Source organism: Motacilla alba, chromosome 26, assembly GCF_015832195.1.
Source record: "Motacilla alba alba isolate MOTALB_02 chromosome 26, Motacilla_alba_V1.0_pri, whole genome shotgun sequence".
NCBI classification, from domain to species: domain Eukaryota; kingdom Metazoa; phylum Chordata; class Aves; order Passeriformes; family Motacillidae; genus Motacilla; species Motacilla alba.
This window is the reverse complement of record NC_052041.1, coordinates 3,211,298-3,236,669: the sequence shown is the minus strand read 5'-3', so window position 1 is coordinate 3,236,669 and position 25,372 is coordinate 3,211,298. Positions and strand designations below refer to the sequence as shown.

At 46.1% G+C, this 25,372-nt stretch overlaps 2 protein-coding genes across 3 annotated transcripts; one reads left to right on the top strand and one right to left on the bottom strand.

Moving 5' to 3' along the window:
• Positions 1–476: 476 nt before the first annotated feature.
• On the bottom strand, positions 477–18,568 carry NUCKS1 (nuclear casein kinase and cyclin dependent kinase substrate 1). 2 transcript variants are annotated; one of them, XM_038162283.1, is made up of 8 exons: positions 18,248–18,568; positions 9,000–9,049; positions 7,326–7,431; positions 5,010–5,065; positions 4,567–4,719; positions 4,212–4,364; positions 2,237–2,386; positions 477–1,611 (listed from the first exon to the last, which is right to left on the bottom strand). In XM_038162283.1, the coding sequence occupies exons 1-8, from the start codon at positions 18,262–18,264 to the stop codon at positions 1,412–1,414; spliced, it is 885 nt and encodes a 294-aa protein (XP_038018211.1). In that variant the 5' UTR covers positions 18,265–18,568; the 3' UTR covers positions 477–1,411. The 2 variants fall into 2 exon arrangements, with proteins under 2 accessions (XP_038018211.1, XP_038018213.1); XM_038162285.1 differs by having other exon boundaries at positions 2,237–2,383; positions 18,248–18,567.
• Positions 18,481–24,508, top strand: LOC119711772 (DNA-directed RNA polymerase II subunit RPB1-like). Its single transcript, XM_038162307.1, has 4 exons — positions 18,481–19,069; positions 22,829–23,113; positions 23,195–24,111; positions 24,494–24,508. The coding sequence occupies exons 1-4, from the start codon at positions 18,481–18,483 to the stop codon at positions 24,506–24,508; spliced, it is 1,806 nt and encodes a 601-aa protein (XP_038018235.1).
• Positions 24,509–25,372: the final 864 nt, after the last annotated feature.

Genomic DNA, 25,372 nt, shown 5'->3' with positions numbered 1-25,372 from the left:
AGCTGATCCTACAGGCAGCAGGGGAGCAGATCCCACAGACCCCACAGGTACAAGGGGAGCAGATCCCACAGACCCTACAGGTATAAGGGGAGCAGATCCCAGAGACCCTACGGGCAGGAGAGCAGATCCCAGAGACCCTACGGGCAGGGTGAGGAGCTGATCCCACAAGTCCCACAGGAAGGGTGGGGAGCTGATCCTACAGGCAGCAGATCCCACAGACCCCACAGGTACAAGGGGAGCAGATCCCACAGAGCCACGGGAGCAGGGTGGGCACAGGGAAGTGCCCCTGGAGCTGCCAGTGCCCGCGGTGCCCCCGTGCCAGGATCCCTGGGGCTCTGCTGAGGGCACCAGGAGGGAGCGAGGAGGAGGAACACTCAGGGCTGACTCACGGGATCTGCAGTGACCAGAGCACTACAGCAACCCTCTGCTCACACCCACGACAGGACACCCCTCACCCCAAAAGCTGAAGAATCTCATTTTACATTATCTGTTAATTTGTTGGTTGTTTTTTTTTTTCCCTTGGAAAAATCTATAATAAAAACATTTTCCACGATACCCGATGGCAAGCAGTTTTAAAAACGATTTTGCAATTTCTCTTCCCTGTTCTGCCCCTCTACAGCAGGAATCAAAGCAGGGTGAGTGATAAGGGAAGGCTGTAGGTTGAACAGCTCAATTTCTCTGGGATGGGCTGCAATTTGCCTACAGCAGAAGAGTTTTCTATCCAGCAGAGACAAAAGATCTCCCATCCTGACTGAGGGGTCTTTTCTAAATCAAAGACACTGGAGCATCTCCGAGTTTCTTGATTGCTTTCCATGAAAAACGTGCCTGAATCCAAGAAACACAGGATCCCTCCCCGTGTTCCATCCTCCTCCACTGCAATTACATCAACTGCATTTCTGCTGAGAGTGAACTCGGCTCAAAGTCTGTTAAAGCAGAGGTTCATTATTTTTTTTCCATATATTCCAAATACAGAATAATAGTTTTAAACAGCTCTTACCAGCACTGGGGGAAAAAAAAATCTATTCTACTTAAGGATTTGTAAGTATGGTTTCCACAGATCAGTCTCAAACCTTATTGCTTCACAACTGCAGTATCCCTTGAAAAAAATAAAATAAAATATTGAATGGTCTGTTAATTTGTCTCAAATGGCTTTTCAGATTTGGCAGGGGAGGGAGAACGGAATGGCCAACAGAGAACATTGACTTCAAAATATTACTGTAGAAGGGTTTCCTCTTATTAAAAAAGAATACACTGTATTAAACAGCTGAAAGGAAAGACAGCATTCAAAGCCCATGAGTCAAGCCACAGCCAAAACCGTGTTCTACCCCTAAGTATTGTTTTCTTTTCCTTTTTCTTTTTTTTCCTCTTTTTTTTTTTTAAACAAAGATTTTTTTTTTCCTCGACTGCCATTTTAATCTTCACCAGAGGGTGCTTCATCTTCAGATCCCTCATCCCCTGACTTTTCTGGTGGAGGGCTGGCTGATTTTTTCTTTTCTGGGGGACTTTCAGGCTCTTCATCCTCTTCTTTGGGGGATGGGGTCTTTTCTTTTGTTGCCTTGGAGGCTGTGGGGCGACCTGCCTTCCCTTTGCCTTTCACTGGGCTGGGGGTCACTGGAAAAAGAAAAACCTTGTAAAACTCAGCAGCAGCAAAGGCACAAAACTCCCAGTAAATGGGATTTCAAAGTCATTCAGCAGCAGTTCGACCGTACCCACGGTGGTTTCAGCACTCCCAATTAGCAAAGCTGAAGTGAAGAGCAATCTGATGAGATTTAACAGCTGGTTAATTGCAGGTCCTGGCTAATTGCTGCATGTGGCACGGTAAACGGACACAGCTCTTGTCAAAGCAGAGCACACGCTGTTATCATTTGAAATTCCCTGCAGAAATGCATCCAGCTTTCCTCTGGTTCCCATTTCCCCACCCTGACAACATCACCAAGTCCCACCCAGAGCCACAAATCGTTCTTAGGTGGCTGTGAGACACCAGGGCAGAAGGCAGCACCTCGGCAGGGAAGCTTTCCAATACCCTGACTTTTTACCAGCAAGGCACAGCTACCAAACCAAGCCCTAAAGCAAGAACTAAAGCCAGCTCCTTTCTCCATACTGCTGCTTTCAAGCGTGGCATTTTGGCCCTTCAACGTTTTTGTGGATGTCTGGGACCCCAAGATTTCAACCAAGCCTCTGCAGCAAAAAGAAAACCTGGGTTTTAAACGGAGAAACTTTCCTTGCACACACCCACCTGTAGCCTTTAGCCTGGGCTTGGGCATTTTCTTTTCTTTCCTCTCTGGCTTGGATTTCTTGGAGACCTTCTTATTTTTCTTTTTTGAACTGCCATAGTCACTGTCATCATCATCTTCCATGAGGAAGTCTTCATCACTTCCTGAATCTGCTGGAAGCATAAGGAAATTTCAGTTTTTTGGGGGAAAAACAACGAAAAAGGAAGGAAAAGATACAGCTGAGATCTGCCAGTGAAATTGTGGACACAGACTCTGGGACCTTGTGGGCTTCCATTTATCTGCTGTGCTGAAATCTGACTGGGTTTTTACATCAGCGCTGCCACAGGGACAGCAAAAAGCATTGAGAAGTTTACAGTTATCCTTTAGGGCTGCTTACAAAGAAATACAGCCCTGGGAAACTCACACTCACAGCCCTGGAAAACTCACACACACAGAGCCCTGGACAACACACACTCACTCACTCACAGCCCTGGGAAACACACACACACACACACACAGAGCCCTTGGAAACACACACACACACACACACTCACAGCCCTGGAAAACACACACAGCCCTGGAAAACACACACACACACTCTCACAGCCCTGGAAAACACACACACACACACTCACAGCCCTGGAAAACACACACAGCCCTGGAAAACTCACACACACACACTCACAGCCCTGGAAAACACACACAGCCCTGGAAAACACACACACACACACTCACAGCCCTGGACAACACACACATACACACACACACACACACACACAGAGCCCTGGAAAACACACACTCACTCACTCACAGCCCTGGAAAACACACACATACACACACAGAGCCCTTGGAAACACACACACACACACACACACTCACAGACAGAGCCCTTGGAAACACACACACTCACAGCCCTGGAAAACACACACAGCCCTGGAAAACACACACACACACACAGAGCCCTTGGAAACACACACACACACACAGAGCCCTTGGAAACACACACACACACACAGAGCCCTTGGAAACACACACACACACACACACAGAGCCCTTGGAAACACACACACACACACACACAGAGCCCTTGGAAACACACACAGCCCTGGAAAACACACACACACACACTCACAGCCCTGGAAAACACACACAGCCCTGGAAAACACACACACACACACAGAGCCCTGGAAAACACACACACACACACTCACAGCCCTGGAAAACACACACACACACACTCACAGCCCTGGAAAACACACACACACACACTCACAGCCCTGGAAAACACACACACACACACTCACAGCCCTGGAAAACACACACACACACACTCACAGCCCTGGAAAACACACACAGCCCTGGAAAACACACACAGCCCTGGGAAACACACGCTCACACACACAGCCCTGGGAAACACACACACACAGCCCCGGGAAATAAATCATCATCTGCAAAGAAAAGGCACCAAGATGAAGTTTCTTGTCTCCCAGATTAACTGAGTGAACTCTTCAGTTATTTAAGGATTTCCTAAAATCTGTCATTGAATCTTAAAGACTTTTGACTGCAAAAATTCCAAAGCAGTTTTGAAGCACTGCCTTGTCTCCTCATCTCCCACTGTACCTGACCAACCCAGCAGGCAGAAACAGCAAGCAGGGCAAATGACAGATTCCAACTTTCAAGTGACAGAAAGTTGCCACAGCCACATTTATATCACTGAAGTACTTGAAGACTTAAAATGTCATTCTGGATAAAAACTGCAGGGAAGGGATCAACAGATCTACCCGCTTGTGAGGACAAATTTTGTGGGACACAGACACACACACAGACAGACACACACCCCTCCTTTGCTGCAAACTTGGAGCACAAATTCCAGCTGTGGAAACCCAGCTTGGACAGGTACACAGCGAAAATGAAGTTACTGAGCACAATTTCAGTGTCCCAGCCAAAAAGCAAACTGTGTCTCCTCTGCTGTCCCTTTTTCCAATCCCATTTACTCACTCTCCTGGAACTGTGCCTCATCATCCTCCTGCTCTTCCTCCTCACTGCCCACATCATCCATGAGCATCTCCCTCTGTTTGGAGGCTGCTTTGGACGCCGCCTGCCGCTGCTGACGAACATTTTTGTGATCTTCCTTCTCATCCTCGCTGTCCTCTGCAGAAAAAGGCCCCAAACTGGGGTGAGCACAGAGCACAGAGCTCCTGCCGCGGGGCAGGGCACTCATCAGGGGTAAAACACTCACTGAGTTACTGCGAGGACAGTTCAACACCTTCCTTACTTACCCAACAAAGATCCCCTGCACAGTAACTACTTTTTGCCTTTTTTTCTCTCTCTCTTATTTATTTTTCCTTTTTACCTGCAGGCCTTTTCCTGGATTTGGAGGCTGCTCTCTTGTTCTTGTCTGGTTTAGCCTTCTTTCCTTTTTTGCTTTTTTGAGAGCTCTCGTAGTCGCTGTCGGCTTTGCCATCGTCGGCTCCTACGTCATCGTCTTCGCTGCCAAAATCTTCATCTGCAAGGAAAAGGCACCGAGATGGAGATTCTTGGATCATTCTGGATAAAAGCTGCAGGGAAGGGATCACATCTAGCCACTTCTGAAGACAAATGTCACAGGACCATCACATTACACAAAAAACCCCGTTAGCCCAAACCAAGGCGGGAAGTAACAGCAGCAGAGGCAACACACGACTTAAAAGAGATCAGAATAATTTAATTTCTGCCTCAAATCCTTCTGCTGCAACTCTGGCAGGTGTGAGGAGACATGATTTGAAGATGCACAATCAGTACAAGGCTATCAGTTACCTGCTGAGTGTGAATCATCTTTCTTAGTCTTCACATCTTTGTCTTCTGAATCCTCACTGCAAATGAGAGGGATAAAGTCTGAGTGCTTGCCTCAGCTTTGATTTCAGTCACCCTTGTGTGCAAAACAACAACTTCTAAAGAGCAAACTGATGTCCAGGCTGAGGAGTTTCACTTTTCCTGCACGTACTTCAGGATTACTCAGCTGTCTGTGGAGTTCTCATGTTGGGAAGATAAAGTTCAAACTGTGAGTCACAAAAAAACTGAAAGCAGGCAATGATCAGATTGAGGTGAACCGTGCACTTCACTCCCAAACCAACCCACAACCCACATGGCTTCCAGTTCAGTGACAATTCTGATGGTTTCCATGCAGTCTAGAAATGAAATAAAGGTTTATCCTGAATAGATTTGTAGGCAGCACTTGTCTTTATGTCATTGTTCAGATTCCATTCTGTGCATCTGGCTCTTAACTGGCACAGGTCTGGCCTAAGCTTCCTCAAATGCTTTGATCATGCGATTGATTTGGAAAAGAAAAGACATCTTGGGGTGACAGAACAAGAACCAGCTGGCAGAGCCTCAAGGACCTTCAGAACCAGCATCCCTGAAGCTGAAATCTGTCATAAAACACCAAAAAATTATTTCAAAGGTCTCGTGGCAATCACTGGGGGACTGCAAAATGGAAATTCTACAGGAAAATTTCACTTTTCAGCAGGGCAGCACTGAGGCTGCCGGAGCAGCTCCCAAAGCAAGTTCTGTGTTTACAGATTACCCAAAATGAGGAACAAAGAGCCACAAAACTTCCAGCTGTCCCCTGCCCTCAGTGCCACCCATCCCTGGCAGCACAGGTCAGAAAGTATGAGATAAGAGAAAATAGACAACCTTGAGAAGCAGAGCTGAAGAATCTCGACTTCTTTGGTCATGGGGCTGGGAAAAAGGACTTTCTAACATCTCAGGGGTGATCTCAGGTCTGGCAGTCTCTGCTGTCAGGATGACCCTCAGATGTGTCACAAAGTCTCTTTTCCCAGCCTGGCTGGCTAAGAAGGAGTCAGGACTCCTCGGCTGCAGTTCTCAAGGTTGGTTATTATTTCTCATTTCATACTTTCTTCCCCTGACCTGCTGAGATCTGTTCAGCAGGCTGAGCTGAGGCACAGTGCCCGCCCTTGGGGTGGTGTTAGCTTTTTATACTGAGAACCACGTGTGCTTTATTTACAGTGACATTGCAACACCTGTCACCTGTGTTAGACAGTCTGTCTCTACTCTGAACCAATCCAAAAGTGTCACCATCACAGCAGAAGATGGAGCACAAGAAGGAGAAAGGCAGGACAGGCCCAGAATCCTCCATTTGCCTCTTGAACCCCCATTCTAAACCCCCAAAATTCTACTTTTTCACCCTGTGACAAATCAACTGTCGTTCTACTTGTAAGACACAAGACTGAGACACAAACTCTTGAGGCTTGGACAGTCAGTTTCTACTCTGAACCAACCCAAAGTGCCACCATCACCCAAATCACGGAGGCCTGAAGGAACAAAGGAGGAAAGATGCTTGAGGTGCTTGAGCGTGTCCAGAGGAGAGCACGAGGCTGCTGAGGGGCTTGGAACACAAGCCGTGTGAAGAACGACTGAGGGAGCTGGGGGTGCTCAGCCTGGAGAAAAGGAGACTCAGGGGTGACCTTGTCACTCTCTGCAGCTCCTGAAGGGGGGCTGTGCTGAGCTGGGGTCGCTCTCTTCCTCCGGGCAGCACTGACAGAACAAGAGGACGCAGTCTCGAGCTGCGCCAAGGGAGAGCCAGGCTGGGATTGAGGAGGAAGTTTTTCACAGAAAGAGTGGGCAAACACTGGAATCATCTGCCCAGGGAGGTGGTGGAGTCACCATCCCTGGATGTGTTTAAAAAAGCCTGGATGTGGCACTGGGTGCCATGATCTGGTTGAGGTGTTAGAACATGGGTTGGACTCAATGGTCTTAAAGGTCTCTTCCAACCTAGAAACTCTGTCATTCTGTGACAGGGCACGCCCAAATTCCTCCATCTTGGGACCCCGAACCTCCATTCTAAAAACCCCCAAAATTCTACTTTTCCCCCTGTGACGACTACTGTTACTTAAACTTCTGTGACTTGAAATGCTTCATGCAGAGTTGGTGACTTGTTCCGTGGTCACAATCCGAGTCCCAGGTGGCTCTGGCTGCACGCCAGGGGCTCAGAGCCCCCTGCCAGGGCTGGAGCCACCCTGAGCAGTCAGAGGAACGTCCTGGACACGCAGGCACAGAACCCCGACCCCCGGCTCTGAGACACGCCGCCACGAGACGCAAAGCTGCTTTTCTTACCTGTCCTCCTGAGAATTCTTGCCAGATCTCCTCTTGTTTTTGGCCTCTCGGGGAGACGAGCGGATTTTCTTGGATGGGGGACCCGAATCTCTTCCGTAATCATCGTCTGGACAGGACAGGAGAGCACAGAATGGGCTGGGGTCAAACTCACCCCCAGCAACCTGCTCTCCTCAGCTACAACTCCAGCTGAGCATCTCATGCACAGCAAAAGGAAAAATATCACAAAGCTTCCAAAAAATCTTTGGTGGAAGCAAAGTCCTGGCTTAAATCACTGATCTGAGCTTTTTTTTTCCCACGAGAATGTTCTGTACTGCCAAATCTCACCAAAAAACCTGACGAGAGGACACAGGATTCATTCTGCATTTATAAACCCATTATTTATAATAAACCCGTTATTTTATAAACCCATGAAAATTACCATCCATGTGTATTTCTGCATGAATTTAACAGTACACACCATTTACTGCCTGGGATGGGATAAAGGATGTCATGAAACAGGAGGTTACAGCAGAACTCCTCACAATACCTTATTTCATGAATAAAACCACTGGAATTAAGAATTGTGCATGCCTTATTCAATGAATAAATGAATTTATTTAATGAATAATACCACTGGAATTAAGAATCATGCATATTTGTCTCATCTTAAGTATCAGTGCAACCTCAGCATTGAGTTTATCTTCCAAGAACTCAAAACACATGCCAGAAAATTTCTGTTCATTCACACAGATTAGGATTTTTTAATAACTGGGATCCAGGAATGTTAACTCACAGACATTCCATTTTTTCCAAATGTGATTCAGCACTATTTTGGTCATTCACACAGATGATATTTTTTTAGAAATACTATCCAGAATTTTAATTCAGAGATTATATTTTTTTCCAAATGTGATCCAGCACTATTTTGTTAATTCACACAGATTATATTATTTCAGAAATGAAATCCAGAAATGTAAATTCACATGGATTACATTTTTCCTAATGTGATCCAGCACTATTTTGTTAATTCACACAATTATATTATTTCAGAAATGAGATCCAGGAATGTTAACTCACAGAGATTCCATTTTTTCCTAATGTGATCCAGCACTATTTTGGTAATTTATACACATGATATTATTTCAGAAATGAGATCCAGAATTTTAATTCAGAGATTCCATTTTTCCAAATGTGATCCAGCACTATTTTAGTCATTTACATAGATGATATTATTTCAGAAATGAGATCCAGAAATGTAAATTCACAGGGATTCCATTTTTCCAAATGTGATCCAGCACTATTTTGGTCATTCACACAGATAATTTTTTTTAGCTGCAATCCCCCTCCAATGCCTGATAATTTGAGCTCAACTGGAGCCATAAAATAAATGGAAAACATCTTTTCCTGTGGGAAAAAAGTGGCATCCAGGAGCCTCTGCCCCAGAACATAACACAGAGCGAGGAAGGCAGTGCTGCCAACAGCCTCCAGGCACTACAACAATAATAAGATTTCTATCACCATTGTTTGTTTAATACAGAACATATGGGAACGATTACATTTTCAAATACTTATTAACAGTTCAGGCTGTGAAGAACAGAAACTCCTCGGAACTGGAGTTGAAGATGTGATTAGAAGCAGAACAATTAATATGCACGGCAGTAACGAGGAGATGAAGGGAAAAAAAAAGTCATTTACCAGCATCATCTGATTCCTGAAACTGGGAGTAATCCACCACCTTCCTGTTCCTGTCAAAAAGCAGGAGAAAAAAAAATGAGGAATTCAGCCCTTCAGGGCTACTAAAGCTTCAAGGAACACAAAGTGTCACATCCTCATTTCCAGCGCTGCCTCTGTAGCCCCAAATCATCCCAAGAAAACTTTGATACTTCAGCCACCTCCACCTCCGCAGCCAGAAGTGAACACAGAGTGCATTAAACAGCATTTTCCTGAGGAGATTTTATAAGAATCTGGATTGCAGTCTCAGAATGTGAGTGTTCTTTTTGATAAATACACAAAGATTGGGAATCAAATGTTTCTGAACTGCTCCTTTTGGAATTTCTGCTTCTCACAGCTCCCCTGCTGCCACACCTTCTCCTCCAATCTTTATTCTCCCATACGACCCCTGGTTTTAAAGCATTTGAAGCTTCCCCTGGGGTTCCCAGGAGCTTTCTGAATGAGTTACACCAGTCTGGAAGTCAACAAAATCAAATCTGCTTCCTGAACTTACTGCAACCTCCAAAATGGAATTGTCGGTGATTTTATCAGCACCTGGTCCATCCAATCCCAGCTCTTCTATTGATAAGATACCAAATCCCAGCTCTTCTAATTGGCAAGATACCAAATCCCAGCTGTTTCATTGACAAGATATCAAACCCCAGCTGTTTTACTGACAACATTTCAAATCCCAGCTGTTTCATTGACAAAATATCAAATCCCAGCTCTTTTAATTGATAAACTATCAAACCCCAGCTGTTTTAATTGACAAGGTATCAACTCCCAGATGTTTTACTGACAAGATAACAAATCCCAGCTGTTTTATTGACAAGATACCAAAACCCAGCTGTTTTATTGACATTTCCATTCCCAGCTGTTTTTATTGACAAGCTATCAAATCCCATCTGTTTCATTGACAAGATATCAAATCCCAACTGTTTTAATTGACAAGCTATCAAATCCCAGCTGTTTCATTGACAAGCTATCAAATCCCAGCTCTTCTAACTGACAAGATACCAAATCCCAGCTGTTTTACTAACAAGATATCAAATCCCAGCTCTTCTAATTGACAAGCTATCAAATCCCATCTGTTTCATTGACAACATTTCAAATCCCAGCTGTTTTAATTGATAAGCTACCAAATCCCAGCTCTTCTAATTGACGAGATACCAAATCCAGCTGTTTTAATTGACGAGGTATCAAACCCCAGTTGTTTCATTGACAAGGTATCAAACCCCAGCTCTTCTATTGACAAGGTGTCAAATCCCAGCTGTTTTACTGACAAGATACCAAATCCCAGCTGTTTCATTCACAAGGTATCAAATTCCCAACTCTTCGATTGACAAGGTATCAAATCCCAGCTGTTTTACTGGCAATATTTTAAATCCCAGCTGTTTTATTGACAAGATATCAAACCCCAACTCTTTTACTTGACAAGGTACCAAATGCCAGCTGTTTCATTGACAAGCTATCAAATCCCAGCTGTTTCATTGACAAGCTATCAAATGCCAGCTGTTTCATTGACAACATTTCAAATCCCAACTGTTTCATTGACAACATTTCAAATCCCAGCTGTTTTAGTGACAAGAACCTGCCCTATAAAGCAGCAACCAAAGGGAACCTCGATTTCCAATCAATTCCATTAAATTTCAGCTGCTGATGCCTCAAAGGCAGACTCCAAACACCTCCTGGAAGCCCGGCAGGGGCTGGGAGGAGCTGGGAATACAGAGATTCCCCGAGTCCCTTTCTCCTGTCCTTCTGGCCCCAAGCCAGGGACAAATGGGATTTTGCAGCAATCACCACGTGAGCTCAGCTCTGCAGCTGCAAACTCCATCCAGCACAGGATCCTTCCTCCTCCTTCCCTTCTCTCAGCACAATTCACACCCAGCTCCCCAAACTGAGCTGCATTCGTTGTCCATTAATTAATTATCATTACTAATTGCTGATAAACCCAGTCAGTTCAAAGATACCCCAAAGCCAGCAGTGCTGATCCATCTAAAATCAAATTTGAGTTGTTCTCCTGAGCATCTCTAACTCATGGCCTACAGAAGGACGCAGGAGCAAAACTGCTTTATTTCAACCCAAACCTCTTAAAGAAATTAAAACCTAAAAATGAAACCAATCCCTTCAAAACATCCCAAAATAAAAAATACAAAAAAGGCAAATGAAAGGAATAAGCTGCTCTCCTGTGCAAGCACCTCTAACTCATGGCCTACAGACGATGAAGGAGCAAAGCTGGTTTATTTCAATCCAAACTTGTTAAGACATTTAAAAAGCAAAAATTGGAACCAATCCCTTAAAAACACTCCAAAAATACAAATGAAAGGAAGACAAGATTGGTACAGGTAAATCAAGTTTGTCCTCCTGAGCACCTTGAACTCATGGCCTACAGAAGGATGTAGGAGCAAAACTGCTTTATTTCAATCCAAACCTCTTAAAGATATTTAAAAAGCAAAAAATGGAACCAATCCCTCAAAAAACATCCCAAAAATACCAAAAAGGCGAATGAAAAGACAAGACTGGTACAGGTAAATCAAGTTTGAGTTGTTCTACTGAGCATCTCTAGCTCATGGCTTACAGACCATGCAGGAGCAAAGCTGGTTTTATCAACCCAAACTTCTTCAATTAAAAAACCAAAAAATGAAACCAATCCTTTCAAAACACCCCAAAAATACCAAAAAGGCAAATGAAAAGACAAGACTGGTACAGGTAAATCAGGTTTAATTGTTCTCCTGAGCATCTCTAACTTGTGGCTTACAGAGGATGCAGGAGCAAAGTTGGTTTTATCAACCCAAACTTCTTCAATTAAAAAACCAAATTATGAAACCAATGCTTCAAAAACCATCCCAGAAATACCAAAAAGGCAAATGAAAAGACAAGATTGGTACAGGTAAATCAGGTTTAATTGTTCTCCTGAGCATCTCTAGCTCATGGCTTACAGACCATGCAGGAGCAAAATTGCTTTATTGGTTTTATTTCAACCCAAACCTCTAAATGAAATTTAAAAACCCAAAAAAATGAAACCAATCCCTTAAAAAATGTCCCAAAAAGTACCAAAAATGACAAATGAAAGGAAGACAAGACTTCTAAAGGTGAATCAAGTTTGTTCTGCTGAGCATCTCTAGCTCCTGGATTACAGAAGGACACAGGAGCAAAGTTGGTTTTATTTCAACCCAAACTTCTTCAATTAAAAAACCAAAAAATGAAACCAATGCCTCAAAAAACACCCCAAAAATACCAAAAAGGCGAATGAAAATACTAGATTTGTACAGGTAAATCAGGTTTAATTGTTCTCCTGAGCATCTCTACCTCATGGCTTACAGACCATGCAGAAGCAAAGCTGCTTTATTTCAATCCAAACCTCTAAAAGACATTTAAAAAGCAAAAAAAAATGGAACCAATCCCTCAAAATATACCCCAAAAATACAAATGAAAGGAAGACAAGATTTGTACAGGTAAATCAAGTTTGAGTTGTTCTCCTGAGCATCTCTAACTTGTGGCTTACAGAGGATGCAGGAGGAAAATTAGTTTTATTTTAACCCAAACTTCTTCAATTAAAAAAACCAAAAAATGGAACCAATCCATTAAAAACACCCCAAAAATACCAAAAAGGCGAATGAAAAGACAAGATTTGTACAGGTAAATCAAGTTTGAGTTGTTCTCCTGAGCATCTCTAACTTGTGGCTTACAGAGGATGCAGGAGGAAAATTCGTTTTATTTTAACCCAAACTTCCTAAATTAAAAAACCCAAAAATGAAACAAAGGGTGCACGTAAAAAGTTCAGAGCAGTTTTCAGGCACAGCTGTCAGTGCAATGGTTTGGGAACACAGAACTCATCAAGACCCAGGGCAGTCACCCCCAGGAACTGAACTGCAGCTCCAGAACGCACAGCAATCCTGCAGCCTGCCCTGACACCTGCCAACGTGCAACTCTGCAATTACACACCAACATCAACACGCCACAGGATCACTAAATGCCTGTGAAACTGAGAAAAAATACATCAGTTTAGTCCCCAAACCCTCAGTTTTTAAACCAACAGCAGCACAGCCCTACAGTCAGATAGAAAAGTTTTGGGTTTTTTTCTTTTAAGGGAATGCACAGATGAAATGCAACATCAACATGGCACAGGATCACTAAATAAAACTGAGAAAGGATCTCATCCTTACACCTCATCTTCAGTTTAGTCCCCAAACCCTCAGTTTTTAAACCAACAGCAGCACAGCCCCACACTCAGAAAAGTTTGGGGTTTTTTTTAAGGGAATGCAGAGATGCAATGCAACATCAACACGCCACAGGATCACTAAATGCCTGTGAAACTGAGAAAAAAATATCAGTTTAGTCCCCAAACCCTCAGTTTCTAAATCAGCATCAGCACTGCCCTACAGTCAGATAGAAAAGTTTTGGTGGCTTGTTTTTTTTTAAGGGAATGCAGAGATGAAAAGCAACATCAACATGTCACAGGATCACCAAATAAAACTGAGAAAGGATCTCATCCTTACACCTCATCTTCAGTTTAGTCCCCAAACCCTCAGTTTTTAAACCAACAGCAGCACAGCCCCACACTCAGGAAAGTTTGGGGTTTTTTTTTTTAAGGGAATGCAGAGATGCAATGCAACATCAACATGCCACAGGATCACTAAATGCCTGTAAAACTGAGAAAAAAAAGAGTCATCCTGATACATCTTCAGTTTAATCCTTAAACCCTCAGCTTTTAAACCAACATCACCACACTCAGAAAAGTTTTGGGTTTTTTTAAGGGAATGCACAGATGAAAAGCAACATCAACATGCCACAGAATCACTAAATGCTTGTGAAACTGAGGAAAAAAATATCAATTTAGTCCCCAAACCCTCAGTTTTTAAATCAACAGCAGCACAGCCCCACACTCAGGAAAGTTTGGGGTTTTTTTTTTTCAGGGAATGCAGAGATGAAATGCAACATCAACACGTCACAGAATCACTAAATAAAACTGAGAAAGGATCTCATCCTCACATCTCATCTTCAGTTTAAGCCCCAAACCCTCAGTTTTTAAATCAGCATCAGCACAGCCCCACAGGCAGATAGAAAAGTTTGGGGCTTTTTTAAGGGAATGCAGATATTCCCAGATATTTGTACAGGCATTAAAACCCCCATTTTAAAAAAAATCCCACAATATATAATCCCGCAAAGCAATGCTAAGAGGAGTCTTCAAAAACACAGGCACTGAAGAGAATGTTTAATTTAGGTCCAATCCAACCACCCACCCTCAGTCCAAAGGCAAGGAGATTCAATGGTTACTGAGGGGTTCTTATGGGTTTTTTCAGCACAGCCTTGATTTATCCAATGTAACCAAAACTCCTCAGCATTTGTGAGCAATCTCCAGCCCCTCCTGACGCCCAGGGCTGGCTCAGCAGGCAGGATTCACTTCCAGGTGAAGGTGAGACCAATATCATCACCAAATCTCACCACTAAAAGCACTTTTTGGTGCCTTTTTCATGCTCAGAAAACACCAAATCCAGCCACAAGGGTTCCCTACAGGGATTTTCAGAGCTGTGCAAAGCAAACCTGCAGGGCTGCATTCGGGCTGTCCCTGAACAGGCACAGGGCACCTGGTGACAGTCAGGGACCCAAACCAGGGCACTTTGGGGTTAAACTGGGTAAAAACTGGACTCAGGACTCAGCACTGAGAGGGTCCCAGCACAGCTTTGGGGCTGGGCTGACCCCCCACATCAGCTTCTGCAGGGTTTCCAGGGATCCACACAACTCCACAAAACCATGAAATGGTTTCTGCAGCAATCATTAAAGCAGTTTTGTGCTCGTTGTCTGTTTGATCCGAACTGGAATTGAGATTTTACTACAGAACCAGTGCAGAGCAGGAGGGGAAGCAGCCCCAAACACCCAGCTCACTCCCCTCCCTGGTACTCTGAGTTTTCTTGTGCCTCCACCTTGTCCCTGCTTCTCCTCAGACTGACAGAGAGCAAGAATCAGCTTTGTACTCGTCAACCCCTGGACCACACAGCCTCACTCCATTTTATTAAGTGCCAATCCCCAAGGAGCTGCTGCTTGCCTGCAATCCCACAGAAACTTTTCCACAATCACAATTATTTCTGCTTTACCCAGGGACAACAAGTTACGTTTAATAGATGTATTTTATTCCTGCAAGTACAATTTAACCCTTCCACTGCAGGGCCGACAGCAGGCTGCGGTTCAAACCCAGAAAAACCAAAGCTGTAAAGCCTTGAAGCACTGAGATAAATTCATAACTGGCTTTAAGCTTAAAATGAATGACCAAAAAACCCCTGGGATTTCCACCCCTGCCCACAACACCTCAATCTGCAAAGGCTGCAGGAGACCAGCAAGTAAAAGTGACCGGGGGGAGAAAGCAGAAGAAAGGCTGCACCAGAAGTCAAAATTCTGACTTTAAACACATTAATTGATGCTGGATATATAAAAAAGTGGCTCCAAGTATTGAAGTTCACTTTATTTTATCCCCACAAGCAGCCCCAGCTCTCCCTGCAGAACTTCAGCAGAGTTACACGAGAGGTGCAGAAGCTCAGCAATTTCAGGCTCCTCCAGTTTTCACTCCTTGCCTTTTTCTACCACCGAAAGCCCATCGCTAGCCAGGCAGAGAAATGGAACTGTGCAGGAAGTGCCTGGCTCTCAGGGCCAGCCACACGAATAAACAGCCAGGACTTTATTACCACTGAATTGTAAAACTGACATCAACAGCCAGCCTCAGCCCCAGGTCGGGTTTCTCTACGAGTGGAGTAAAAAGTTGGGGTCTAGGGTGGATTTTACAAAGCTCGCTGCTTTAGGGGCACACACATTCAACCACAAAGCAGCAGGAAACACCAATGAGTTCAAAACTCTCCCACCACCACATCTCCCTCCGATGAAGAACCTTCCACCAGGCTTCCACTTCACCAAAAACCAGCCAAGACAGGCAGAAAAAACCACATTCCAGCATTAATTCATGAATGGAGTTAAACCTACAGGCAGGGTTCTCCAGCTAGCAGGGCAATATAACGCACCAGGCACTGAATATTTACCTTTTTTTCCCCCTGGAAGGGCTATTAAATGCAGGGAGATAAGGCACTGCTGCATCTCTCCTGCCATGTGCCAAGAGGTTTTGTGCTCTGACAACCTGCTGGACTTTGGTGCTTCATCTTCCTGCAGAGCAGAGCCTGCCAGCTGAGGCTGAGAGCAGGCAGACCTCTCACAACATTCCAGGACTGGACAGAGGCGCTTTATTTTAATTATTTTCTTGAAACTCTTGCAAAAATATTTAATTCCAGCAAGCTCGGAGGCTCTGCTTTTTAAGACAGCAGCCTTTCCTTAGCTGGAGGGACTCCCCAGCACTGAAGTGTCCCCTCAGGCAGCAGTGTCACCTCACCCATCCCCAGCCACTCCCCCACTCAGCAAAGCAGTCCTGGCTTCCATTTCTATTTTAAATTCTGCATTATGGGAGATACGACTTAAATACAAATGCTGTCATCTCTAAACGTACAAACGCATGATTATCACAATTAATTTGTGCTTTTTAGTTAAATTAGCCAAAACACCCAACATCCAAAGCCCAGAGCAGGCTCTCTGGGACTGAAACTCCAAGCGGGGCTAAAACTCCAGCGAGTCACTGGAGAATGAAGAAATTCCAAAGCATGACAAGAACACCGTGGGAAACCTCACACCTCTGCCATAAAATCAACTTAAATCACTCTCTTGCCACCTCCTTGGCAAAGCTTTGAGACACAAGGGAATCACAGAATGCCCTGAGCTGGAAGGGACTCGCAAGGATCACCCAGTGCCGCTGCTGGCTCTGCACACACACCCCAAAATGCCACCCTGGGCATCCCTGGCAGCAATGCCCAAACCCTCCTGGAGCTCTGCGGCTGTGCCCGTTCCCTGGGGAGCCTGGGCAGTGCCCAGCACCCTCTGGGGGAACAAATACCCCAAACACTGCCCCAAACACCCGCCGTGACACAGCTCCAGCCCTTCCCTCGGGGAAACAAATACCCCAAACAAATACCCCAAACACTGCCCCAAACACCCGCAGTGACACAGCTTCAGCCTGTCCCTCGTGGGAACAAACACCCCAAACAAATACCCCAAACACCCACCGTGACACAGCTCCAGCCCTTCCCTCGTGGGAACAAACACCCCAAACAAATACCCCAAACACTGCCCTAAATATCCACCGTGACACAGCTATAGCCCGTCCCTCGGGGAAACAAATACCCCAAACACTGCCCCAAACACCCGCAGTGACACAGCTTCAGCCTGTCCCTCGTGGGAACAAACACCCCAAACAAATACCCCAAACACCCGCCGTGACACGGCTTCAGCCCTTCCCTTGTGGGAACAAATACCCCAAATATCCACTGTGACACAGCTCCAGCCCTTCCCTCGTGGGAGCAAACACCCCAAACACCCACCGTGACACAGCTCCAGCCCTTCCCTCGTGGGAACAAACACCCCAAACAAATACCCCAAACACTGCCCTAAATACCCACCATGACACAGCTCCAGCCCTTCCCTCGGGGGAGCAAACACCCCAAACACCCACCGTGACACAGCTCTAGCCCTTCCCTCGGGGAAACAAATACCCCAAACAAATACCCCAAACACCCACCGTGACACAGCTCCAGCCCTTCCCTTTTGGGGTGCGCACACCCCCAAACCCACCCCGCTGCACCCACCGCAGCGCGCCCACCAGCCCCAGCCCCACCTCAGCTCAGCCCGGCCCGGCCCGGCTCGGCTCGGCCCGGGCAATAGGGAGGCAGAGGAGCGGCGGGAAGGCGAGCGCGGGGCGGGCGGAGCGGGGCGTGCGGCGGCGGCGCTCGCACCGAGGGGGCGGCTCCCGGCGGCTCCTCCCCTCCGCGTGGTTCCCCATGCACGGCCCCCGTGCCCCGGACCCTCGCCGGATGGCACCGCGTCCCCTCCCCCGGCAGCGCGCTCGGCCCGGCCCCGCCGCCCGCGGGGGCCCGCGGGTGTCGGCGGCAGCGGCGCCCGCCCCGCGCCAAGTGGGTCACGGCGGCGGCGGCGGCGAAAAATTCGCTTCCCCCCGTTCCAAAATGCGGCCCGGCGGCCGCCCCGCCGCGGTAGCGGCCCGGGGGCGAGGCGCGGCGCTGCCGGCCGCGGCCGCGCCGAGCGAGCGGCGGGGAAACAAGGGGAAATAGAGGAGAAAGCCGCGCGGCCCGCCCCGAGCGCGGCCTGCCCCGCGCGGGGCCGGCCCGGCGGGAGCCGCCGGCGCTCACCTGACGGGCCGCGACATCTCGGCGGCGCTTCGGGCCGCCCGGGGCTGCGCGCCGAGCGAACGGGGACGCTGAGGCCGCCGCGGCCGCCGAGGCCGCCCGCAGCGAGCGGGAGCGCTGGGCCCAGCGCCTCAGGCCGCGCCCGCGGAGCCGCCGCTCCCCCGTCAGGCGCCGCCGCCGCCCCCGGTGCCGCTGCCCGCTGCCGGCCCCGGCGCCGATGCCGGTGTCGCTCCCCGATGCCGCTGCCGGTGGCGGTGCCGGTCCCGCTGCCGCCGCTCCCCCCCGCAAAATGGTCGCGCTCGCCCCGCCGAGAGGATGCGAGCGGGGGGGCGGCGCCGCCGACCCCGCCGGCCACGCCCCCCTCTCCCGCCGATTGGTCGGAGGCCGCGAGAGCCCGCGCCCCATTGGCTAGTTCGAACCATCACGGCGCGCAGGGCCCGCCCACTGTCCCCGCGGGGAGGGCGGGCAGCGCGGCCCGCACGCGGCCGAGCCCCGGCGGCAGATTCGCCACGGGCTCCCGGTGCCAACGCGGCTCCTCCGCGCCCCGTCCCGCCGCTCCCGCCGCGCCCGCCGCGTCCCTCCCTCACCGGCGGCACGCTGAAATTTTTTCCCCGTTTCTCCGTGGATTTTTCGGGGCGTTTCGGCGCCTGAAGGCCCGAGGCGCAGATTCGCCGCGCGGGCCCGGCGCGGTTTTGGAGGGAAAAGGCGGCCCCGGCGCGGGCGCGGTGCCGCTCATTTTTATGATTAAAAACCGCAAAAAATCCCCCTCAGAGGCAGATTTTGACACCAGCACTGCTGTCACCACCGGCACTCCTCCCCGTGCCGGTCAGCAGTTAATACACGCGCAGCCCATGCAAAGTCCAGTGAAGAATTTGGATTTTTTTGCGCTTTAAACTCGCCAGAAATGCCAAAATCCCTCGTTTGGTTAGGAAAGGGGATGATTCAACCGTGGAATATCAAAAATATTCCACAGCCATTAATGGCAGCTTCTCGTTTTGCTTTGCAGTTTGGTTTCCCTGCCTCCATTTTAGTAAAACACCATTGAAATCCCATTTTTCCACCATGTGAAGATGGTTTGACGACACAAATCCCATCAGATTTATAGCAGAAATTCCAATTTTGGGGGGTTTTTTTGGGTTTTTTTTCACCATTATCTACCTGCTAACCAGCACAATTCATCCAATTGCCACTGAAAATATTTTACACTTTAAATTTCCTCTAAACACCCAAAATCCCTCATTTTGGTTGGAAAAAATACATGAAAAACCATGAAAAAATAAAAATATTCCATATTTATTAACGGCATCTTCTCGTTTTGCTTTGCATTTTGGTTTTTGGAGGTCCCTGCCTCCATTTTACTGAAAATCCCTTTGAAATCCTCTTTTTCCACCGTGTGAAGATGGTTTGACGACACAAACCCGGTCAGATTTATAGCAGAAATTCCAATTTTGGGGTTTTTTGGGGTTTTTTCACCATTTTCCCTCGGCTAACCAGCACAATTCATGCACAGCCCACTGAAAATATTTGATTTTTACACTTAAAATTTCCTCTAAACAGCCAAAATCCCTCATTTTGGTTCAAAAAGGGGATGCTTTAACCATGAAAATGAAAAATATTCCATATTTATTAATGTGTATTTGGGGTTTTGGGTGTGTATTTGGGGGTTTTTTCTGTCTGTATTTGGGTTTTTTGGGGTTTTTTTCCATTTTTGGGGTGTGAATTTCTGGGGTTTGGGTGTGCATTTGGATTTTTGGGGTGTGTATTTGTGGGTTTTGGGTGTGTATTTGGGATTTTGGGGTGTATTTGTGGGTTTGGGGTGTGTATTTGGGGTTTTTTTCTGTCTGTATTTGGGTTTTTGGGGTTTTTTTTCCATTTTTGGGGTGTGAATTTGGATTTTTGGGGTGTGAATTTGTGGGGTTTGGGTGTGTATTTGGAATTTTTTGGGTGTGTATTTGGGATTTTGGGTTTTTTTTTTCCATTTTTGGGGTGTGTATTTGGGTTTTTGGGTGTGAATTTGTGGTTTTTCCTGTGTGTATTTGGAATTTTTGGGTTTTTTTTTTCAATTTTTGGGTGTGTATTTGTGGGGTTTGGGTGTGAATTTTTGGTTTTTTTCTGTGTTTATTTGGTTTTATGGGGATTTTTTTTCCATTTTTGGGGTGTGGATTTGTGCTTTTTGGGTGCGTAATTGGAAATTTTTCGGTATGAATTTGGGATTTTTGGCTCTTTTTTCAATTTTTGGGTGCATATTTGGGTTTTTTGGTGTGTATTTGGAATTTTTGGGTGTGAATTTGTGGTTTTTCCTGTGTGTATTTGGGTTTTTTGGGTGTGTATTTGGAATTTTGGGTGTGTATTTGGGCTTTTGGGATGTGTTTTGGGGGATTTTTGGGTGTGTTTTTTGATTTTTGGAGGTGTATTTGGGATTTTTGAGTGTATTTGGCATTTTTGGGGGTTTTTTTTTCAATTTTTGGGGTGTGTATTTGGGATTTTGGGATTTTTTTCCATTTTTGGGTGTGTATTTTGGGGTTTTGGGTGTGAATTCGGGGCTTTTGAGTGTATTTGGGTTTTTTGGGGTTTTTTTCAATTTTTGGGGTGTGTATTTGGGATTTTTTTATGCGTCTATTTGGGGGTTTTGGGTGTGTATTTGGGTTTTTGGTTTTTTTTCCATTTTAGGGTGTGTATTTGTGGTTTTTGAGTGTGTATTTGGGATTTATTGGATGTGTATTTGGGTTTTTGGGTGTGTATTTGGAGTTTTTGGGGTTTTTTTTCAATTTTTGAGTGTGTGTTTGGTTTTTTTGGGGTTTTTTCCATTTTTGGGGTGTGTATTTGCATTTTTTGGGTGTGTTTTTGGGGTTTTTCTGGGTGTGTTTTTGGGTTTTGGAGGTGTATTTGGAATTTTTGGGTGTGTATTTGGGATTTTAGTTGGTTTTTTCAATTTTTGGGTGTGTATTTGTGATTTTTGGTTGCGTATTTGCGATTTTTTTGCTATTTTTTTCTTCTTTGTCTTCTTTTGATGTGTTTTTTTCTTTTTTTAAATTTGTTTCACTTTTGTTGTGGATTTTTTTTGTTCAGTTGGTTTTTGTTAGTTTGATTTTTGGGACATTTCAGAGGAATTAGAAGTTTTGGGATATTTCAGACGAATTTGATTTTTGGATATTTCGGAGGAATTTGATTTTTTGGGGGGATATTTCAGAGGAATTATTTGATTTTGGGATATTTCAGAGGAATTATTTGATTTTTTCAGGATATTTCAGAGGAATTTGATTTTTTGGGGGGATATTTCAGAGGAATTATTTGGTTTTTTGGGCTATTTCAGAGGAATTTGAATTTTTGGGACATTTCAGAGTAATTTTTTTGGGGGGCTATTTCAGAGAAATTGGATTTTTTAGGGGGGACATTTCAGAGGAATTTGATTTTTTGATATTTCAGAGGAATTATTTGATTTTGGGGATATTTCAGAGGAATTTTTTTGGGGGATATTTCAGAGAAATTTGATTTTTGGGGGGGATATTTCAGAGGAATTTGGGTTTTTTTTGGGATATTTCCGAGGAATTCCCTCCAGCCAGCACAGCACAGCTCCCCGTCATGTTTTGCACATTTTTATTCTTTTTATTCCAAATTTCCACTCATAAACTGATTTTTTCAGCCCTGCTCAGACAGAAAACAACGACTCAGCCAGAAATTCCCAATTTTTATTTCCAACCCTTCCAGCGCTGCACCCACGGGGATTAAAATCCAATTTTTTCCTCTTTACGCCCCCATAATTCTGAATTTCCACTGCTCAGGAGCCTGGCCCTGAAACCCTGCAGTGAAACAGCAAGCAAGTAAAATAAAAATAAAATAAAAGCTTAAAATAAATTTAAAATTAAAAAGAAATGATAAAAAAAAACCCCAAAAAAACAAAAAGAATTGAAAAGAAAAGCTTTGGAGCTTCAAAAAAATTAAATTTAAAAAAATTTTAAAAATTAATATTATTTTAAAAACCCAAAAACAAGCTTTGGACCTTAGAAGGAAATAAAAATAATTATAATTAAAAAAAAAAAAAAACAGAAAAAAAACCAAAAACAAGCTTTGGGGTTTTTTTGCTGTTTTTTATGTTTTTTGGGGGTTTTTTTTTTGCTGTTTTTATGGGTTTTTGGGGGGTTTTTTGCTGTTTTTTATGGTTTTTTGGGGTTTTTTGCTGGTTTTTATGGTTTTTTGGGGGCTTTTTTGCTGTTTTTTATGGTTTTTGGGTTTTTTTTGCTGTTTTTTATGGTTTTTTGGGGTTTTTTTGTTGCTGTTTAAAACAACAAAGTAAAATCCAGCAAGGCACTTCCATTTTGTTGCCAACCAGCTCCTCCTGGGCGCAGAAAATGATATTTTGAAGCACAGAAAATGGTATTTTGAAGCCCCTGTCACCCCAAATTTGGCGATACTTGCACGGCACAACCCTTGCCCGGGTATTCCAGCTTTGCCTTAAAAGTGCAAATCCTTCTGAACCCCAAATAATTCTGAATTTCTTAACCCTCGCCGTTCCGTTTTAAATTCTTTTCAGCCCCAGAGAATTCAAACTGAGGGTTTTTTAGGGCCCGTTTCCCTCCGTGTGAGGCGGGCAGGAGCGATCATCCCCATCCAGGACGCAGCAATTCCTACTCCTGTCTCCCAGTGAAGGAGGTGAAAAAAAAACCCCAATTATTGAAGGCTTTTCGCTGAAACCCAAACCCAAAACGCCAGCAGGGTGCTGGTGTTCCGCCAGCAAATCCTGGACCAGCAAACCCAGAACTGAACCCACAAAGCTCCAGCCCCGAAATGTGAATTTCCCAACAATTCTCCTCAATTTCCACCAATTTTTTTTTGCCCAGAACCCAAATTCTCCTCAATTTCCACCAATTTTTTTGGCCAGAACCCAAATTCTCCTCAATTTCCACCAATTTCTTTTGCCCAGAACCCAAATTCTCCTCAATTTCCACCAATTTTTTTTGCCCAGAACCCAAATTCTCCTCAATTTCCACCAATTTTTTTGGCCAGAACCCAAATTCTCCTCAATTTCCACCAATTTTTTTGGCCAGAACCCAAATTCTCCTCAATTTCCACCAATTTTTTTTGCCCAGAACCCAAATTCTCCTCAATTTCCACCAATTTTTTTTGCCCAGAACCCAAATTCTCCTCAATTTCCACCAATTTCTTTTTGCCCAGAACCCAAATTCTCCTCAATTTCCACCAATTTCTTTTGCCCAGAACCCAAATTCTCCTCAATTTCCACCAATTTCTTTTGCCCAGAACCCAAATTCTCCTCAATTTCCACCAATTTCTTTTGCCCAGAACCCAAATTCTCCTCAATTTCCACCAATTTTTTTTGCCCAGAACCCAAATTCTCCTCAATTTCCACCAATTTTTTTGGCCAGAACCCAAATTCTCCTCAATTTCCACCAATTTTTTTGGCCAGAACCCAAATTCTCCTCAATTTCCACCAATTTCTTTTGGCCCAGAACCCAAATTCTCCTCAATTTCCACCAATTTTTTTGTGGCTGCTCCCCACCACCAACAGCGGGGGGAAAGGGGCACCAGAGGGAAATGGGGGGTGGTTCCTTCCTTTCCTTTTATCCCATAAAGTCTTTTTTTTTCCCTCCTCCTCCTCTTCCTCGGCCCCACTAAAGCAGCAGGGGGTTTTTAGGGAGCTGTTTCCTGCTGGATGCAGCGGGAGCCTGCGAGGCAATTCAGCAGCACTTGCCAAAAGGGGCCGGGGGGCCACAAAAGGGGTCCAGAGCCCCCTCCCCACCCTGCCCCACGAAGGGGCAGCACAAATTGCAGCACACATTTTGGGGTTTCTGCTGCACAGGGGGGACCCAGCAACTCCTGACCACATTTTGGGGTCTCTGCTCCACAGGGGAGTGAGGGTTGTGCTGCTCCAGGGAGGGCAGGAGCAACTCCTGACCAAATTTTGGGGTCTCTGCTTCACAGGGGGGACCCAGCAACTCCTGACCACATTTTGGGGTCTCTGCTCCACAGAGGAGTAGGTTCTGTGCTGCTCCAGGGAGGGCAGGAACAACTCCTGACCAAATTTTGGGGATTCTGCTCCACAGGGAGAACCCAGCTGGTCCAAGAAGGGCAGGAGCAGTTCCTGACCACATTTTGGGGTTTCTGCTCCACAGAGGAGTAGGGTCTGTGCTGCTCCAGGGAGGGCAGGAGCAACTCCTGACCAAATTTTGGGGTTTCTGCTTCACAAGGAGAGCCCAGCAACCCCTGACCAAATTTTGGGGATTCTGCTCACAGGGAGAACCCAACTAGTGAGGGTTATCCTGGTCCAGGAAGGGCAGGAGCAGTTCCCGACCAAATTTTGGGGTCTCTGCTTCACAGGGAGAACCCAGCAACTCCTGACCAAATTTTGGGGTCTCTGCTCCACAGAGGAGTGGGGGTTGTGCTGCTCCAGGGAGGGCAGGAGCAACTCCTGACCAAATTTTGGGGATTCTGCTCCATAGAGAGAACCCAGCTGGTCCAGGAAGGGCAGGAACAATTCCATTCCATATTTTGGGGACTCTGCTCACAGGGAGAGCCCACCTAGTGAGGGTTATCCTGGTCCAGGAAGGGCAGGAGCAGTTCCTGACCACATTTTGGGGTCTCTGCTCCACAGAGGAGTAGGGTCTGTGCTGCTCCAGGGAGGGCAGAAACAACTCCTGACCAAATTTTGGGGTCTCTGCTTCACAGGGAGGACCCAGCAACTCCTGACCAAATTTTGGGGATTCTGCTCACAGGGAGAACCCAACTAGTGAGGGTTATCCTGGTCCAGGAAGGGCAGGAGCAGTTCCTGACCAAATTTTGGGGTCTCTGCTTCACAGGGAGAACCCAGCAACTCCTGACCAAATTTTGGAGTCTCTGCTCTACAGGGGGGACCCAGCAACTCCTGACCACATTTTGGGGTCTCTGCTCCACAGGGGAGTGAGGGTTCTGCTGGTCCAGGGAGGGCAGGAGCAACTCCTGACCAAATTTTGGGGATTCTGCTCCACAGGGAGAACCCAACTAGTGAGGGCTGTGCTGGTCCAGGAAAGGCAGGAGCAGCCCCTGACCAAATTTTGGGGCCCCTGTTACACAGGGGAGTGGGGTTTGTGCTGGTCCAGGAAAGGCAGGAGCAACTCCTGACCACATTTTGGGGTC

Excerpts from the sequence above, each read along its gene's own strand:
- LOC119711772 (XM_038162307.1), top strand. The coding sequence starts at position 18,481 with ATGCCGCTGCCGGTGGCGGTGCCGGTCCCGCTGCCGCCGCTCCCCCCC. Across the intron at positions 19,070-22,828 it reads CGGCACTCCTCCCCGTGCCG|GCGGGCAGGAGCGATCATCC; the intron begins GTCAGCAGTTAA and ends CCTCCGTGTGAG. Across the intron at positions 23,114-23,194 it reads TCCTCAATTTCCACCAATTT|TTTTTTTGCCCAGAACCCAA; the intron begins TTTTGGCCAGAA and ends ATTTCCACCAAT.
- NUCKS1 (XM_038162283.1), bottom strand. Across the intron at positions 2,387-4,211 it reads TGAGGCACAGTTCCAGGAGA|CAGATTCAGGAAGTGATGAA; the intron begins GTGAGTAAATGG and ends TTATGCTTCCAG. Across the intron at positions 1,612-2,236 it reads GCCCAGGCTAAAGGCTACAG|TGACCCCCAGCCCAGTGAAA; the intron begins GTGGGTGTGTGC and ends TTCTTTTTCCAG.